The 19845-nt window shown below is 38.3% G+C and overlaps 1 protein-coding gene across 8 annotated transcripts; it reads left to right on the top strand.

Annotated features, from left to right (window-relative positions):
- The first annotated feature begins 7659 nt into the window (after positions 1-7659).
- On the top strand, positions 7660-15792 carry LOC117549443. Of its 8 annotated transcripts, XM_034221366.1 has the most exons (8): positions 7660-7946; positions 9067-9111; positions 9211-9258; positions 10164-10235; positions 12019-13092; positions 13228-13383; positions 13629-13721; positions 15027-15792. In XM_034221366.1, the coding sequence occupies exons 5-8, from the start codon at positions 12037-12039 to the stop codon at positions 15333-15335; spliced, it is 1614 nt and encodes a 537-aa protein (XP_034077257.1). In that variant the 5' UTR covers positions 7660-7946; positions 9067-9111; positions 9211-9258; positions 10164-10235; positions 12019-12036; the 3' UTR covers positions 15336-15792. The 8 variants fall into 8 exon arrangements, with proteins under 8 accessions (XP_034077257.1, XP_034077259.1, XP_034077262.1 ...); XM_034221368.1 differs by lacking the exon at positions 10164-10235; XM_034221371.1 differs by lacking the exons at positions 10164-10235; positions 12019-13092.
- The last annotated feature ends 4053 nt before the right edge of the window (positions 15793-19845 follow it).

Here is a 19845-nt window from a genome sequence, read left to right as displayed (position 1 = left end):
ACCAATGTGGTCTTGACTTGAAGATGAAGTCCATGCTATCCTTCTGGACAACAATCTCTATTACTTTTTTGTAAAAGTCCTCCGTATCTTCTTCTAGTTTCAAAAGTCTAGTTTGTTGTTCGCGTCTATACCGTCTCTGCGTAGAATAACAGTAGCAACAAGGACCTGTGGGCTCATGTGCGCCCCCTTCAGTGCGGCAGAGGTTATGGCTGCCTCCCCTGGTGCTTTTTTCATTGCCGTTGTACGGCGAGCCTAAATATCATATATACGTGAAATAAGTTATTTAGAGACTATGGATGGCGAGGATAAATGTAATAAAGGGATCTACAAACATTACATTGGTGACCTACAGTGAGATGGTGCAGGCATACGCTTAGGGTCCGCTTTCCAGCCAGTTTCTGTGAGGTGACGCATTTTGAGGTGAGGCAGAGCTCATCTGTGCCTCACCTTACCCCACAGTAACTGGCTTGAGCGCGCTCACAAAATAAGTGCCCGCGCTAAATTAGTGCCCGCGCTCCAGCAAGTTACTGTGGGCTTACGTGAGGCAGAGCTCGTCCCTGCCTCACTCCTCATCGCTCCCATGTAGTTGTAGCGGAGCTCGGCAAATTTGCTGATTTTGACTATAAAAAGCGATTGGAATCATACAGAAATCACATTTACAACACAGATCAGTGGAGACATGTTATTATTATTACTATTTAGTTTTTCTTTAGTTGTTTTTCCGTTACATTGGAGTATGGCCAGTCTATGAGTATGACAGGTGAGGCTCTGCCTCCCCTGACTGCACGTCGCTGATGCTCAAGTATGTAGACAAGTTAACGTCGAAGTAGTGTATATGTGAAATCAACCTCACAATATGATGTGTATATTACAATTATTAATGTCATATTTCAAGATGATTACTTAGATATTACAATATGGTTGGTTGAGCTGGAGTTCATTATTGAGCTTACACGTTAACGTCACAGTCATCTGAAGAACGAACCCAAACCTTGTTGTTTTTATTAATTGCATTACCAAATGGGTATCAAATAGGGCTGGGCGATTTTTTCGGTTTTCACGATTAATTGCATTTTTACTTTCCTACGGTTTGTGAAATGGCTAAACCGAAAAACCGCGATTTTTTTTTTGGATCTGTAATCAAAAAGCTCCTCAAAAACACTATCGAAGCAGTTCCTGCCGTTGCTACGTTAGTTCAAACAGTAACAACGCACTATTTTTCTTAGCGGATGCATGTCAATTTAAATCAATACAAAACTATTTTTTAAATCAATAAAATAATTTTCTAAATCCATAAAAGCATTTCAATTAATATTGGGAGTCATGTCGTTACTTTGCTGAGAATTTGGCCATGTAATAAGCGGGATAATGTGCACATTGCACATTGCATAATGTGCCTTCATGCCGATCCCTCCGCAAAAAAAAACGGCTCGTTCGCGGGCGAGAGCCGGCTCCCGTCGTTCACTTAAATAGTTCGCGACCGACACATCACTACGACAGACGTAGCATAAAAATGTCCACGAACACAGATGAAGAAGAACTCATTCCTAAAAAAGGTACCACTTCAGTAAGTTCAGTTGTATGGAAGTGGTTCGGGTACAAGCAGTCAGACATAGAACAAACAACTGTTCTGTGTAAGGTCTGTAGAAAGACGATCGCTGCAAAACATGGGAACACAACCAACTTATTCCAGCAACTGCGACAGAGACATGCAGTGGTGGAAGCTACATGAAGCTAACTTCCCAAGACTGAGTTATCTGGCCAAGAAATATCTCTCCATTCCTGCCACAAGTGCCCCTTCGGAGAGGGTTTTCAGTACGGGGGGTAATATTGTAACATGCCAAAGAGCATGCCTCAAGCCAGAGGCAGTAGACAGGCTTGTCTTCCTCGTGAAAAACCTGTAGAAAACTTCCTAGAAAGTTAAAGGGATGTTATTTTGTTTGAGGGTATTTTTTTATTATTCATTTCATTATCATTATTTGTTGTATTTGTATCATTCAACATGATGATATTTTTAAATGATGAAACCAGTCTGAAGTGATTTTTTTGTTTGATGCCAACAGCAAGACTAACCTGGAATTCATGCATTGCAATTATTCTAATGGTTAACTTCCTGCAAGCTATAACAAACCCCAATATTACCTTTCCTGAAATCAACATCCTGTAACCTGATTTATTTTGGACATGTTTTTCTATTTCACTATTATATTAAAAACATATAACAATATATATTTTATTTTTTAAAATGTTTAACTGATGACCTATAGCCTTTATATTTTGTATTGGAACATAACAAAAACATATTTCATAAAACAGTTTTACATTTTCAAAGATATATGAGGCTTTATACTTTCTTTTAATTTTCTTTGAGATATGATTTGTTGAAATGATTGACAAAAGTGTATAATGTATATTTTTCTCACATAACTAAATATGCAACCCAAATTATTCTGGACAGTGATATTTAATAGGTTTTCTTTCCATACAGGTGCATTTGGAAATAATAGAAATGTTGAAATTGAAATGAAACCAGATGCAGTCAACATTTCTAACATCAGATTCAGTATTGGCATTTTTTTCATCCGTGAACCTTTGTTGGAAATGTGGATGATCCCAAAATAAAATGTCAAGTCCTCGCATCTTCACTCCAACCATCTGTTTTATTCTTCTTTTTACTCGACATACTTAACTCACCACATCCAGGAGGATCCATATCATTTCAGAAAAAAATCGAGGTTTAAATAGAAAATCGTCCATTAGTTAGAAAAAATCGAGGTTTTATTTTTAGGCCAAATCGCCCAGCCCTAGTATCAAATAAACAGTAAGCATTGGTAACACAACTTCCAAAGTTACAGTAAAATAAAAAGGACCCTGACTCGGACAATACACAATCCAACATGTTCAACAGAAGATAATCAGTTATATTGTTTGTACACATGGTACTTTACATATATATCTGTTTGTTTAAGGTGTCCAGGTGATGCAGACAGGCTGGACCAGAGAGTGAGAGACAGAACTGGACTCCTCATAGCAGTGAACTTCAGCACAGGTACAAAGACTCTTTTTTTCATACTGTACAAAAAATCAAGAAAGATATTGGTTTAAATGAATGAAGTATTGACTTGAATACACTGATATACATTCCATTAAACAATACTAAATACTAGATCACCTACACATCAGTTAAGTTGAGGGTTTTTTCCATGCAAAAAGTTACATTTAGATGTTAACAAGCACTATGATTTTGTCAGCTTTCTAATTTAATGTATTAAAGGCAAATATATTTAACACATAGTGAGAACTGCTACTATTTATCTCTCAATATTGTCTGAAAAAACGTGGTAAAAGTTATTCTTTCAGTGAGACAACAGAGCAAGCTTCTACAGTTGCACTACGTTTTGTAACAGTTCACTATTATTTTGATAATAACATATATTTCAATGTTGATGAACTTCATACTGTTCATTCATAATCTGATTGTCTTTATAGCTCACTGTTGAAATTAAAAAAAACTACAGCCCCTAAACACACAAACACACCGCTTTCATAAATAACACACTTGTTCTGCAATAATATGTTTTATGTTTCCTGTAATTTTTGTTAGGAAAGGACATGTCTGAAAGACACAACATTTTCTCCTTCTCTGAGGGTCAAGAAGAACATCCAAGAGGAACATTAAAAGCTGATGTTATGAGATTTTAAGACCTGTACACTAAGAAACTACTTTTATTGTAAAAACAGTCAGCTGATCGAATGCACCTATTTCCACATCTACACTCCATCAGCTGATTATTTATATTTGCCTCACTTTATGAGCTTCACATCACTTGTGCCTTGTACCGCAGAGTTTGCAATGTCACAAATAAATGGGGCCAATCTTCAGTCAGATGTGAATGTGTAATCTAACATTTTCAGTAAGAATTTTTTCATTTCAAACCTTTATTTATACAGATAAATCCCATTGATTCTAGATTCAGTAAGAATAATGGACAAAAGGAGTGCAAATACAAATACAATTTATTTAAATGTAAACCAAAAGTTAATCAAATGTTTTAAATAAAAAGCACATATGGACAGAAGGTGTAAACCTATTAAATGTATAAGTAAACACATTTAGTCAAATAAAGTGACAGACTAGGCCTGTGCAGTTGGTATCAGCTATGCCCAGCATGGGCTCCTCCATCAGGCCTGGTCCTCCTAGCTGAGGAAAGACCCTCAGTCCTCTCCAAACCAACAGACAGGACGTCCATCACACGGAGGTTTCTCCCTGTTGCCTCACTTTATGAGCTTCACATCACTTGTGCCTTGTACCGCAGAGTTTGCAACGTCACAAATAAATGGGGCCAATCTTCAGTCAGATGTGAATGTGTAATCTAACATTTTCAGTAAGATTTTTTTCATTTCAAACATTTATTTATACAGATAAATCCCATTGATTCTAGATTCAGTAAGAATAATGGACAAAAGGAGTGCAAATACAAATACAATTTATTGAAATGTGAACCAAAAGTTAATCAAATGTTTTAAATAAAAAGCACATATGGACAGAAGGTGTAAACCTATTAAATGTATAAGTAAACACATTTAGTCAAATAAAGTGACAGACTAGGCCTGTGCAGTTGGTATCAGCTATGCCCAGCATGGGCTCCTCCATCAGGCCTGGTCCTCGTCGCTGAGGAAAGACCCTCAGTCCTCTCCAAACCAACAGACAGGACGTCCATCACACGGAGGTTTCTCCCTGAAGTCTCTGCAGCTCTCTGGACACCATGCTGTCTCATTCCGTCCACTGAATATGAGAGGGGGAAAATGAAAATAATAAATGCTTTAGACAATAAGAAACATAAAGTTGACTGTTGAGTTGCTCAGTTTTTTTAGATTGTCAATACTATTACTGTATAACTAATATCTCAGGTTAAGAGGCACATTCAAATAAAGATTGGTCTTTAAATACATGTTGTCTTTTGAATTGTTTGTCTAAAGTCAAGGATCTATAACTGGTACTTAGTTTTAATGATACAGTCTGGTTATTATGCTGTTTGGAGGAGGCCTCAAAGGTAAGAGCACTAACTAGCTACCATCACATGTACCTTAGCTTGACTTAAATGTATTAAACGTATAGTTAAGTGATATCAAAATACAAATAACTAATGTCATGCAAACATATTAATATTTGCTTGATTCCAGTGTTGAATTTAGCACAATTGCATACAAACATTAAGGGGTTTTAAGATTCTGAAGTATTATGCTAAAAACTCAACTTAGATTATTATTTATAGTTTTGCTGAATAGTTTCATGTCCGCTTACCTTAGAAACGTAAAATGCCACGGCAGTGTGCAGATGGGGAGCATGTTAGCTTAGCTTGGGAGCTTCAGCTAGCTCTGGAACTTCCAGCTCGGTGGCAGCAGGTCCCGCCTCTTTGCCCTTATTTGGAGCAGGCGGGAGTTGAACTCTGACGTCACTGTCGAGCCGTTAGTGGCCGACTCCACCTACTAAGGGCTTCTCCGCAACTCTGCAGAATCCTATGGGTGACGTCACGGACCCTATGTCCATTTATATATACAGTCTATGGTCTTAACCCATGTGCTGAGTTGTTTATTTGACCCAAGCTAGTGATTGAAATTAACTATATTGTTGGGCTAAATATAATATAATAATGTATATTAGTGTAATGAATTATCTCCAAACACACCGTATATATATATAAAAATGCATTTATTGATAATTTGAACAGCTTTAGCAAATCGCCAACATTCCATTTCCACTATAAAAGAAAAATGCATTTTAGCACAATACAAATTCAATATATTTAACTCTTAAATAAATAAAACACCTTAAAAACAGTGCTAGGGCCTTGAGAAATATCTGTGTGTATTTTAACCATCACTTATGAGTGAACACAATTTTCAGGAGCAGTTCTGCGTATTAATTTAACACATGGACCATAAAGACCCAATACATATAAAAGTATAAAACAACATCTACGAACAGTCCTTCAACTTGAAGCTGAACAGTAACAAATCTGTCAATGAACACAACAGAACACAGATGTAAAGCAGCAGGATGTAAACAGAGGAGAACAGTGTGTGTGTGTGTGTGTGTGTGTGTGTGTGTGTGTGTGTGTGTGTGTTAACCCTCTGGAGTCTAAGGGTATTTTCTCGATTTTTAGATGTTTTCTTAAATCACCTTTTAAATGTATTTCTTCTAAAATGGCACCCATGTGTTACATATCAAAATGTTCAGGACAATCTCTAGTATTGCTATATATGCAAATTACTCACCTTAGAGCACTGTTTGATGAGATAAGTAGCTCAAAAGCTTAAAATTTGACATCCGATTTTCGGAAAATCTTCAAAACTCTTGTGAAAACACAAATTTACTCATGTGATCGAATTGTTTTGGTGTTTTAGATTTGGTTACCAAAGTCTTAGGATTACAAAAGTAGTGAAATATTTGAATTACACTGTATATAAATGTGTTATTCATGTCTAAAATGAAATTTTATAAATTCGCATTCTGAGTAAAACAGCTGTCAATCACTCTACTTTCACCACAGCAGGGACTGAGATATATCAGGACTGAATAATGACTTCATATTACATAACAAGGTTCATGTGATGTGTACAAAAAAAAGAATTGAGCATTAGAACTTTTTTTTTCAACCAACAATTTATTATAATACCAACAATGTATATAAATATAACTGCAAAATCTCACTATTTACAATATTGAACATCAGAACTTTTTTTCCTTCAACCAACTATTCATTATACACTGACAAAATGATCCTTCCTCCAGTAGTCCAATACATTGTCCAGTTTCAGCAGCCCCATGTATTTATAGAAATCCTCTACAGTCAAGTCAGTCCATTTGTAGGTTTTACCCTTTCCCGTCTCCTGTGCAGCCCGCTTGTTTGTGTTGGTACAGAGTGTCTGTACTGTTAGTGCACTGAAGAACAGCTTGAACAGGTCAAGGGGTTTGTTTGATACTGTTGAGCTGAGCTGTGGCCCGGGTGTGCGAGCAGGTTGAAACCTGGAGACAGGGGGAGCAGTGTCAGGGTCTTCGCCTGTCTTCCAAGACAGTGGAGCTCGCTGCTGTGCAGGTGGGGGTGATGGTGCATGGGCAGCTGGTGGCTGTGTGGGAGGTATGTGTGCTCTACGAGACCTCTTTGCTGTCCGGGTTGATGGTGATGGCTGTGGCTGTGGTGGAGCTGAGGTGTATCTTGACCTCGTCGCAGGCAGAGATGGAGGCAGCTGTCGTGATGCTAGTCCGCTAGTCGGTGGGGATGGCAGTGGTGAAGGCCCTTGATCCATGGTAGATCTCAACATGGTGGCAGGCACAGCTGGAGGCTCCTGGATAAATGTCATCTGTGGGCCGCTAGGCCCAGGCAGCTGTGAAACCTCTCCGTAAAACAAATAAAAATTGTGGGACAATAATTATTACGAAGTTCAACACACACACAAACACACACACACACACACACACACACACACACACACACACACACACACACACACACACACACACACACCTATGTATTGTACTCCCCATTACTACATAGCACTCCCCACAAATGGCAGGCACACATATAAATAAATTAAATGTCTCCGTTGTGGGACAAATAAAGGATTATCTCATGCATCTACACACACTCAAAAAAACGATTCAAGCCCTTCTTAGACTTGACACATTAATAATTGTTTCACTTTACTTAAATATTTTTATTTAAGAAATAAACCTAAGTATAGTTCATTAGTGTAACACAAATTACATTAATCAATTCACTTATTAAATGTATTTAAGACAGAGCAACTCAAAATGAATTGTTTTCATTTGGGACCGCCCCTTTGCACATCACCTTTGCGCATGCACAAAATCCGTTCTGTCATTTGCCGCCTTTTGTCTAACACTGACGGTGTGAAACTGACGGTGGAAAGTCTATTATTTGGTAAGTATTTGTTTTTTCTAGTAGTTTAGAATGTTCCCTGTTTCCAAGTAGGCCTAATGCCTTTTCATTATATCGACAAGAATATTTGAAACCACCGTGTTATATTTTGCTCCGTTTTTAGTTGGGTCTAAACAGCAAGCTAGCTAGCTTGCTAGATATGGTTAGCATTGAATACTGGATAGTAGAGATCATTAGATTATATTAAATTAGATGTCACGTTATTGTCATTGAACACAGTACACCGAAATTCAGTTTAAATTCAACCAAAAAATGCAAAGAGTAATTAAAGTGCACGAGGTAAAGCAGCAAGCTAGCTAGCTGGATAACTGGTTTGTTAGCTAGCTTGCTAGATACGGTTAGCATTGAATACTGGATAATGGAGATCATTAGATTATATTACATTCGATTTAACGTTATTGTCATTGAACACAGTACACCGAAATTCAGTTTAAATTCAACCAAAAAATGCAAAGAGTAATTCAAGTGCACGAGGTAAAGCAGCAAGCTAGCTAGCTGGATAACTGGTTTGTTAGCTAGCTTGCTAGATACGGTTAGCATTGAATACTGGATAATGGAGATCATTAGATTATATTACATTCGATTTAACGTTATTGTCATTGAACACAGTACACCGAAATTCAGTTTAAATTCAACCAAAAAATGCAAAGAGTAATTCAAGTGAATGAGGTAACAGTATGAGGCAGAGCCTGCATGCAGCCCAGTAAGCGCCGCCATTTTCTATCATAAAGCTCAGCAGGTCTGTCCATCTCTCTCCTGGCCTTAGTGCAGGCAGAGGAGGACAGGCGGAGCCACTCGTTTCTGTAGGAGTTCAGTTGAGTTTAGTTTTTTACTGCCAAATATTTAATATAAATAATGAGATAATATATATATATGTGAATCTTGTATGGGTTACCTCACTCACAAGCAGGCACCCAGAGTTGTGCAGAAACGTAGGCCTGCTTTATAAAACATGTCTACTAGACTCTTAATTTTAAAGTGTGATCTGTTATCATTTTTTTTTTGGGTTGTGCAATCTTAGGCAATTATGTGTTGTCTGTGAAAATTCAAATATATAAGCATTTTAATCACACCTCTAATATATTTATGTTGTCTTTTGCAGTTTGATCAGCATTAACAAGCATCTTGGGGCAACCTCTTATTTATGGTAAGTACACGGCTACTTTCACATTACTTGCATAAGCTGATCTGTGACATTGTCAGTTGTTCAGTGTCAATTGCTAATTCTCTTTTTTCTCTTTTTCAGGTTATGCATGTGGCAGTGCAAACACTGCAGTTTGGAACTAGCTAGCAGGTATTTGTTGTTAAAACATTTCCGGCAGACACATGCACATTTAAGGGGCAGTTGTCGCTATCCATGTCCATATACTGATTGCCCATGTTCGTTTGACACATGGAGTAAACTTTTAAATCACACATACAAAACTCATGCTAAACAGCTAACACCAAAGCCAGTAGAATTACCTACATTTAAGTGTCATGTGTGCTCACGTAGAGACTTAACAGAAAAAGATTTCTTCCAACATATTAATGGACATCTCAGGCATAATGAAACTGTACCATGTATGTTTCTAGGATGCACATTTAAAACTAACATTTACAGTACATTCAACACACACAAAAATAGGAAACACAGACAACATTCACTTAAAGACTTTATAGCCAATGTTGTCAGTACAAGTGGTGAGTTGGATCAGTCACACAGTTCTGCAGTTGGTCCAACGGAGTCTGTCGATATAGACCAGGAATATGAAACACTAAGTTGTGGTGATGCTTCAGAAATACACCTTCCAAATTTAATCGAAGAAAAAATTGCATGCATTTTATTGAAGTTGGAAAATATTGTTCACATTCCAAAGACAGTTATTGATGAAGTCCTTTCTGAACTTCACTACATATTAAGTACATCATCTTTGCCTGTCACTAGAGCTATTGTTTCTGATGTATTACAGAGCCATAAACTACAGGTTGAAGATTCAGTAGTTGGTGAGCTTTCCACTGCTCTATGCAATTCTAGTCCATTGGCCACAGCTATTGCAAAGGATGGCCCTCTTGCTACAGCATATAAACGTACACAGTACTATACATCTCATTTTGGTGTTTTAGAGCCGGTTGAGTACATACTAGATGCCCAGAGGAATAGGACATTTCAATATATCCCTCTGTTAAAGTCTTTGCAACATTTGCTCTCTCATAAAGGTGTCCTTGAACATATTGAAACGCAACAGCGGCTATTGGCTGTTCCCCAAGAGTACAGAACTGTAAGAGACGGTGAGTACTATAAACAGAATTCGTTTTTTTCTGATGAAGGTTTGAGAATCTCTGTAAATCTTTATGTTGATGATTTTGAGATTTGTAACCCTCTTGGGACATCTCGAAAGACACACAAACTTTGTGGTGTATATTGGGTTTTGGGTAATTTGCCACCAGGTTCCCATTCAACACTAAACTCAATCTATTTAGCTGTTCTATGCAAATCTGATGATGTTAAGACCTATGGCTATGGAAAAGTGTTGGAGCCTCTCTTGCAAGACTTAAGCATATTAGAACAGCACGGTGTATTTATATCTCAGCTTGGTCAGTTTGTTAAAGGTTCTGTCCAGTGTGTTATAGCTGACAATCTTGGAGCCCATGGGCTCGGGGGATTTGTTGAGAGTTTTTCAGCTGGGTCAGTATGCAGGTTTTGTATTGGAGTCAAATCAGATTTTCAGACTAAGGATGTCCAGTCAGGTGCTTTCCAACTGAGAACAAGAGACATCCATGATGTTCATGTCCAGTCTGCTCAGGAGAATGCAACTATTTGCTGTGGTGTAAAAAAGCAGTGTGTTTTAACAGAGCACCTTTCCCATTTTCATGTAACTACTGGTTATCCTCCTGACATTGTGCACGACCTTTTTGAAGGTGTTGTACCAGTTGAACTGGCTCGTTGTATGAGTTTGTTGATCTCCAAAAAATACTTCACTTTTGAAAGGCTCAACAGATTGATTCAGACATTTCCGTACAAATGGGGGGACAGAACCAATCGCCCCCATGCCATACCACGCTCTTTCACATCTAGAAACACAATAGGTGGCAATGCGCATGAAAACTGGACCTTAATAAGACTGCTTCCCTTTGTGATTGGGCACATTTTACCAGAAGATGAACCAGCGTGGCAGCTAATTCTAGATCTTAAGGACATAGTTGAGTTGGTTGTGGCCCCTGTTCACACAGATGAGACCATTGCTTATCTTGAAGCCAAGATCTATGATCATAGGCAGCGCTATCTTGAACTCTTTCCACATGTAAAGCTCTTACCAAAACATCACTTTTTAGAGCACTATCCGCAAATGATTCGTTGCTTCGGGCCTCTAATTGTACTGTGGACAATGAGATTTGAGGCTAAACATAGCTTCTTCAAGCAGGTTGCTCGTCACACCAATTGCTTTAAGAACATACCTCGTTCACTAACTACTAAACACCAGTTCATGCTTGCCTATCACACACATTCCTCCAGTGTCAAGAAGTCATCCTTGGAGGTCACACATGTCTCAATCCTGCCTGTTGATGTCCTTAATGAGGGAGTCGTGTCTACACTGAAACAAAGTTTCCCAGATGTGACTGAGGTTCATATGGCAAACAATGTGTCTAGCTTGGGTATACGTTACTGCGAGGGGATGATTATTGTACACGGATCTGCAGATGGACTGCCTAAATTCCATGAGATCATTAAACTTTGCATTGTTAAGGAGAAGTTGTGTTTTCTGGTAAAAGACGCATGTGCTTGGTACAGAGAGCATTATGGTGCTTTTGAGCTGTCTGCCTCGCCCAATACAGAGGTTGCCGTTATTGAGCTTGCTGACTTGGTAGACCCCTATCCCCTTGTTGACTACATGGTTGGGAGTTTGCGCATGGTAATGTTGAAAAGATTCATCATTGTTAAAGGTGAGTATCATTTTTAAACCTAAATAGTCTGAGCTCTGGATAGCAGGCTCTGACAAAAACTGTAAAACCATTTTTATGTTCATCTTTGATATAATCCTAATGTGTTTCTTTCACCTTGTTTCTGCTCTAGATTAAAAGGTGTTCCATAATGGCAGGTCGGGCGCTTCTGCGCATCATCTTTGCCGACCAGTCTGACTCTAGAAAACTGACCCTGGATTCGGGAATCCCAGCAACAGTTGAAGAACTGCACACATTTGTCAAGACATCTCTTCAATTGAAAGAGGACTTCCGTCTGCAATACATGGATGTTGACTTTAACGAGTTCATGAATCTTACATCAGTGTCTGAAATTCAGGATAAAAGCACACTGAAAGTAATTTACTCTCCTATATTGTCAAATATTGAGCCCTCCATCACTTTGTACACAGTTGACTCATTTGATAAGACCTCAATTACTGGAAGCTCAGAGCCTCTAATCCCTGAATCATCAATAGCCTCATGCTGCAGTGATGATATGGTGTATACGTCAACCCCGCATCCATCCCCTGAAGCTCAGGCCTCACAATTGTTATCCTGGCCCACAGTTTTTGTGGTTCCTAAGCTCACCTACGAGGCTGAATTTGAGCTTCATCTAAAGAATGCAGAGTTTGAGACAACTGGTACATACTTCCAGCCTGGCCTAAAGCTGAAAGGAGTCATTCTTGATGGCCTAGCCCAAGAAATGATCAAATTCACAAAATATCCGAAAGACTATCAGTGTGAAGAGGTAGCTGCAGCGTTGACGAGGGCCCACCCTTGTTTGGGGCAGCTAGGATCCAAGACAGGATTTGGGGGGTGGAAACAGTCTCTTAAGTACAAAATGCAAAACTATCGTACAAAGCTTGGCCGTCTTGGACATCCTGAAATCCTTGTGAACTCCTTAAAGCACAAGAAAACAGGCCAAGGCAAAGCTGCAGCAAACATAAAAAAACCAAGAAAAGCTGAAGTAAACTACATTCCTCTGCACCCAAAAGGCGAAACCACAGAAAGCTTGGAGAACGAGAGAATTGCCTTATTGTCAGAACTGAAAAAGCGTGACAATGAAGTGGTGATAAAAGCAAAAATGGAAAAAACCTTCTCCCACAGACGCCTTGAGATTGTGGAGCAAAGGCCTTTGATAGGGGACTTCAAATGCAGATGGCCTGCTCTGTTTCAGCAGAGTGAAGTAAGTAAATATTTGTATTTGTTGACAGTCTTTTATTATTGTCTTTTGTGATTCATGTCTACATCCTTGCATGGTTGTGATTCTAATAAACAAGTAACAATTGGTTGTATTGTGCTTGTTAATAATATTTTTAAGGTGAATGCGGAGTTTTTGAGGATCACAACATCACCACTTCAATCAAAGTTCATGTGGCAGCTGGACCACTTCTCAGACAAGCTCTTGAAGATCTTCAAGACCAAAGGAGGAGTGAAGGGGCACAAAATCAAGGAAGCCCTTGCAATATCAGATTCGGTTAGTATAAATGCAGAGAACCTCGTTTTTCACTGTATTGTTTTTGTCCATGATCATATGAACACATTTAAGAAATTGTCTGCTTTTATAGTGTTTTTAAGGCAATAGCTTATTGTGGAAATGTAGGTGTAAGGAGTCCTGCTTAGGGACACACACGACAGATACAGCCCTCTACTTTGTAAACTACCTGCTCTGTTGCACATGCATTGTGCTTAATTGTCTTTGATTTATCGCCCCTGCTTTAGTTTGAAAACATCCACATCAAGAGGGGGTGCATCCTGCGAAGCATCGCGATCTACCTCAACGAGGATCCAGACTCTTTTTTTAAGGAGTATCAGGTATGTTTATCACAATATGTTTTCAATGTATTGGTTAACAGTGTTACCCACAATTATAACCACCATTACTTACATTTATAATAAGAAAATTATATGGCACACAACCCTATCCCTGCTTACATCTAAATATCTTATCACATATCATAAATACATGCAGAAATAAATAAATCTATACATTAATATAGGAATGAATATATGTAAGAATGAATAAATACAGAAATAAAAAAATAATAATAAATAGATACAGAAGTAATTTCATCGGGCAAGTGTTAAAATAAATATAGAAAAAAGTGAATTAATACATTTATACAGATATAAATACATCTATAAATTAACATAGGAATACAATTGATAAATACAAATGTGAATTAAAACATGAATATATCTGGAAATAAATACAAATAATAAATGAATGCTGAAATAAATATTTACATTTATATATAAATACATCTATAAATGAATAAATAAATATGGACATGAATACATATGTAAGAACTTATAAATAATTGAATAAATACATAAATAAAATAATAAATAAATGCTGAAATATATTAATCAATAGATTCATGTTTAAAAAGGTATGTGAATGCAGCAATTACTAAATTGTTAAAGGAATAATTACATAATCACATAACAAGGAAATAAATTATTAAAGAATAAATAATCAAATACATATCGAAATAAGTAGGTAAATGCATAATTAACTACAGGAATAACAACAAATTACATTATTAAGTAGGGATGTAAACAAATAATACCTGAATTAATAAATAAGATAACGTTGATAATCAAACAGAACATACAGGAATATATCTTTATAACTTATTTATGCAAACATTTTCTTACAAGCTTAATTTAGTTCTGTGTTGGAGGTCCTAACCTTCTCTGGTATCACTCGGACATTTTTGTCCAAATTGGTAATTTTTCACATCAGATTTGGCTATAATGATTTTGTGTTTTTTCTAGATACTTTTTGGAATTTCAATTTTTCTAATCGGTCTCGAATACACTGTACAAATTACCCTAATTGTCCATTTAAAAAATGTTCCCACACTTCCCAAAAAGTGTGGGGGAAAAATATTTAAATATAATATTTGTATCATATCATTTTATCATTCAAGTTTTGAAAGTGGACATTTTTATCCTGAGTGGCCAAATAGGGTAGTACATTTGAGTGATACCAGAGGGTTAGTCTAAAACTGTTTTGATCAATTAGGAGAGCCACATAAGTAAATCTGCTTCTATAAAATGTAGTAATTCAGGTTTTAGTTAACACATATGTTGTATGTTTGTGTCTTTGTTCAGGCCTCTGCCTCTGAAGATGCCAAGAGGGACATGGCAAACACAGTCATGGGCATATACACACTTCAAAGAGATGTGGATGGGCAGCCAGAGGACGTGGGAATTGTCATCGAAGGCAATATAGTCATGGACAACTTGGGCAGCGTGATTGTGGGGTTTGTCATGCTATTGGGACTTATTTATGCCCTGGATTTGAGCTTTCCGGACAACCTCAAACACACCTTCGAGTTCATGCAGAAGGTAGTGATGAATCTGGATGGGCACAAGCTGAATGGTAAAATCGAAAGTCTGAAGATCAAGTTGTTCGATTGAAATGTGAAAAAGAAGTGACTCATGAGTTCATTGTTGTCATTTATTCACGAGTTTCCTAGTCAGAGCAGATTGAGCCGTTATATCAATCATTTGTTCTGTGCTTTTCTGTATTTGTTTCAACACACTGTAACACTATTTCCATATGTTGGTGTTTGCAGTGCACTCTTTATGTTATGTGTTATTGTCCTGTTAGAAGAGCAGTGCATACCCCTGTTATATTGTATTCATTGTATTTGGCAAAGGGAGATTTGTAAGTTAATTATAGGAGTTCCATTTCTCTGCCATTTTAAAAATGGTATTATCTTTCAGAAATGTTTTTCATCTTTCAGTGTGAATTCATTCATTTTAAAAAGACTGTATTGAATGGAGGATTGTTTTGAATAATGTGAATTTAAAAATAAAAAAAACTAAACCATGTTTTCTATCATGTGTAACACATTTTTATTAAATTATATTTAACCTCATTATTTTATTTTCAATTAATTAAATAGGATTTAGGTGGACTAGCATTATTTAAATTCATAAAGGTAATGTTATCATTTTACTTAAACTCTATTTGAAAAATTTGAGTTGGACTAACTCATTTATACGGTGGCCCTGAAGTGCAAGACACCACAGCATTTCACAAAACACAACAGCATTTCACAAAACACAACAGCATTTCACAAAACGCCACAGCATTTCAGAAAAACACCACAGCATTTCACAAAACGCCGCAGCATTTCACAAAACACCGCAGCATTTCACAAAACACAACAGCATTTCAGAAAACACAACAGCATTTCACAAAACACAACAGCATTTCACAAAACACCACAGCATTTCACGAAACACCACAGCATTTCACAAAACACTACAGCATTTCACAAAACGCCGCAGCATTTCACAAAACACAACAGCATTTCAGAAAACACAACAGCATTTCAGAAAACACAACCGCATTTCACAAAACACAACAGCATTTCACAAAACACCGCAGCATTTCAGAAAACACAACAGCATTTCAGAAAACACAACAGCATTTCACAAAACACAACAGCATTTCACAAAACACCGCAGCATTTCACAAAACACCACAGCATTTCACAAAACGCCGCAGCATTTCACAAAACACCACAGCATTTCACAAAACACCACAGCATTTCACATTGGACGGAAAGGGTATTCCTTAGGGAGAACACTTCTTGTTTGTGATTGGACAGAGCCAGCCAGAGAAGCACTGCTGTGATTGGTTGTTTTTGCTGCCAGTCAAGAAATGACGCTTCGTGATTGGCCCAACACATCAGCTGTTAGCTGTTAGCACACACTCAGAGCTCACAGCTCCTCATATCTGTTCAGAAACTGGACAAAAGTTCAACATATAAAAAACACAGACTGTCTATGTCATGGTGAATACAGTCGCTGCTTTATTTGTGTCTATATGACGTTGTTGTGAGTGTGGACGGAGCAGCTACAGGTTAGTTTAGCCTGATGGATCCGATTCCGATAGGATTTACATGGAGATACGCCCCGCCCCCTCTCCAGCGTCTTGTTTGAATAACAGGAGTAAACACAGAATGAATGCTTTATTAATTCATGGTTTTTAAGGGGCTTATCTCCATGTAAATACTATGGTAGACTACTCAATATTCGCATCGCTCTAATCACTCGAGTTTCACGCGGCTGTCAGCTGTGTTTGCTCCTGTCATTCAAACAAGACGCGCTGGAGAGGGGGCGTGGCGTATCTCCATGTAAATTTATGGGAGATACCAACTACAACAAAATGAACATATTTGACCGTGATTTAATGGTGATACATGTTTCAAAGTGATGCCGAAGCAACTACATACTGATAACGGTTAGTAAAAACCATGAATTAACGCTTTGACAAGTTTGCAGACAAGACGGCAGGCGAAAAGCTTTTAAAATGCGTGTTTTCTGAATGGAATCGGATCCATCAGGCTAAACTAACCTGTAGCTGCTCCGTCCACACTCACAACAACGTCATACAGACATAAATAAAGCAGCGACTGTATTCGCCATGACACAGACAGTCTGTGTACATGTTTAACTTTTGTCCAGTTTCTGAACAGATATGAGGAGCTGTGAGCTCTGAGTGTGTGCTAACGGCTGATGTGTTGGGACGGGACCGGTTGGGACATATTGCGCTGTCGGGCGTTGACCAATCACAAAGCGTCATTTCTTGACTGGCAGCAAAAACAACCAATCACAGCAGTGCTTCTCTGGCTGGCTCTGTCCAATCATAAACAAGAAGTGTTCTCCCTAAAGGAATACCCTTTCCGTCCAATGTGAAATGCGGCGTTTTGTGAAATGCTGTAGTGTTTTGTGAAATGGTGATGTGTTTTGTGAAATGCTGTAGTGCTTTGTGAAATGCTGTGGTGTTTTGGGAAATGCTGTGGCGTTTTCTGAAATGCTGTGGTGTTTTGGGAAATGCTGTTGTGTTTTGTGAAATGCTGTAGAGTTTTGTGAAATGCTGTTGTGTTTTGTGAATTGCTGTGGTGTCTTGGGAAATGCTGTGGCGTTTTCTGAAATGCTGTTGTGTTTTGTGAAATGCTGTAGAGTTTTGTGAAATGCTGTTGTGTTTTGTGAAATGCTGTAGAGTTTTGTGAAATGCTGTTGTGTTTTATGAAATGCTGTAGTGTTTTGTGAAATGCTGTTGTGTTTCGTGAAATGCTGTGGCGTTTTGTGAAATGCTGTAGTGTTTTGTGAAATGCTGTAGTGTTTTGTGAAATGCTGTTGTGTTTCGTGAAATGCTGTGGCGTTTTGTGAAATGCTGTAGTGTTTTGTGAAATGCTGTTGTGTTTTGTGAAATGCTGTTGTGTTTTGTGAAATGCTGCGGCGTTTTGTGAAATGCTGTAGTGTTTTCTGAAATGCTGTAGTGTTTTGTGAAATGCTGTTGTGTTTTGTGAAATGCTGTTGTGTTTTGTGAAATGCTGCGGCGTTTTGTGAAATGCTGTAGTGTTTTCTGAAATGCTGTTGTGTTTTGTAAAATGCTGTGGTGTCTTGCACTTCAGGGCCACCGTACATTTACATTATACTGCATGGATGCCATTAGTTTGAGTTTGTGCCACATATATTTATTGGATGGAAAACCTGCCAACAATAAAATTGAGTTAATCCAATGAGTTATTTCTTTGAGTGCATGTAACCTTACTTATACACACCAAAATAACGTTTACACATAAATAAAGTTTATCACAGACACACATGTAAATAAGTCTATGACAAAGTCTCATCTGTACAGAACAGTATGATCAAATAAAATACAGAATAAAGGATTATTTGTATTCATCTACACATGTACCTTACTTATACATGCCAAAATAACGTTTACACATAAATAACATTTACACAGAGTAAACGTTTACTAATCAAGAGTCTATTTGTCCCGAGAAAAAGTTCATGAGGGGAAAATAAAAAGGTTGATAAATCCATTGTTCATTTTCGCGGTACTCCTCACAAAATGGCAATGCACTACAAGTTATATTTACACTTACCCATCCTCAAATGGATCCCTGCTGTCCCTGTATTCTTCTTCTTCAGAAGAGTCGAAGCCTTCAGGTTCTGATGAGCCATCTTCTTCACTGCCGCTCGCGAAAATAAAATCCAGCGCGTCCGCAACGGTAAAGTTCCTTCGAGCCATTTTCTCTATCTTCTTCACAGACTAAAAGACTGAAACTGATGGGAGACACCTGTTATATGTTTTTTATTGGTGGGTAGGGTCCTTAGATTTCTAGAGTGTCCATTGGTCATTTCAGACCGACATGGCTGCCGGCCGGCCGAGATGTCCTTGACTGACACACAAATCCACCAATCACACACAGTGTAACGCCGAATCAAGCTGCTTTGAGCGGCAATATTGGCTGCTGTGCCCTGGGTACAGTCTCACAGGAGATACTCTTGAAAAGCTACGATTCTAGCGATTCCGCAGATATCTGAATCATATTTCTACTCCTTACAAGCGAAAATCTATGATTAAATACGTAAATAAATGTGCACCACCGACTCCAGAGGGTTAAAGTGCAACTTTGTTGGTAGGATTAAACTGCCAAAAGCTTTTTCAGGCTCAACACCCTGGGCTTCAAGGGCTTCAAGTTCCCCTCATCCAGGCCCATCAACACTTTCTGGGTGAAGTCGAAAGTGTTGGCCAAGTCTTTTGGGTAGCTCAGATGCAGGGCAAAGGTCAGTGCAAAAAGCAGGATGAGCCGTCACTGCTCGGCTCTTGGTAGTTCAGGCATTTATCAAACCTGGCAACCCCGGGTTTCCTGGCAGCTGTCAATCAAAGTCCAGTGGCTCCGCCCCAAAGTGCCAGAAACTTTTCACGCGCGCGTAGACAGACTCCGCGAGGCTGACACTCCCGCGAGCAAGCAAAAGGGCTGTCTCTCTCGCGAGCGCAGAGCCGCTCGCGGGGGTTTCATCTGCGCGCGAGGGTCATTTTATGCGCGTGTAAAATCACATTTTCCGCTCGTGAGTAGCTTGTTTTACGCGCGAGAATATTGACCCAAATCTG

Source organism: Gymnodraco acuticeps, unplaced genomic scaffold, assembly GCF_902827175.1.
Source record: "Gymnodraco acuticeps unplaced genomic scaffold, fGymAcu1.1, whole genome shotgun sequence".
NCBI classification, from domain to species: Eukaryota; Metazoa; Chordata; class Actinopteri; order Perciformes; family Bathydraconidae; genus Gymnodraco; species Gymnodraco acuticeps.
The sequence above is the reverse complement of the archived record's forward strand: the minus strand, read 5'-3'. Positions and strand labels throughout refer to the sequence as shown.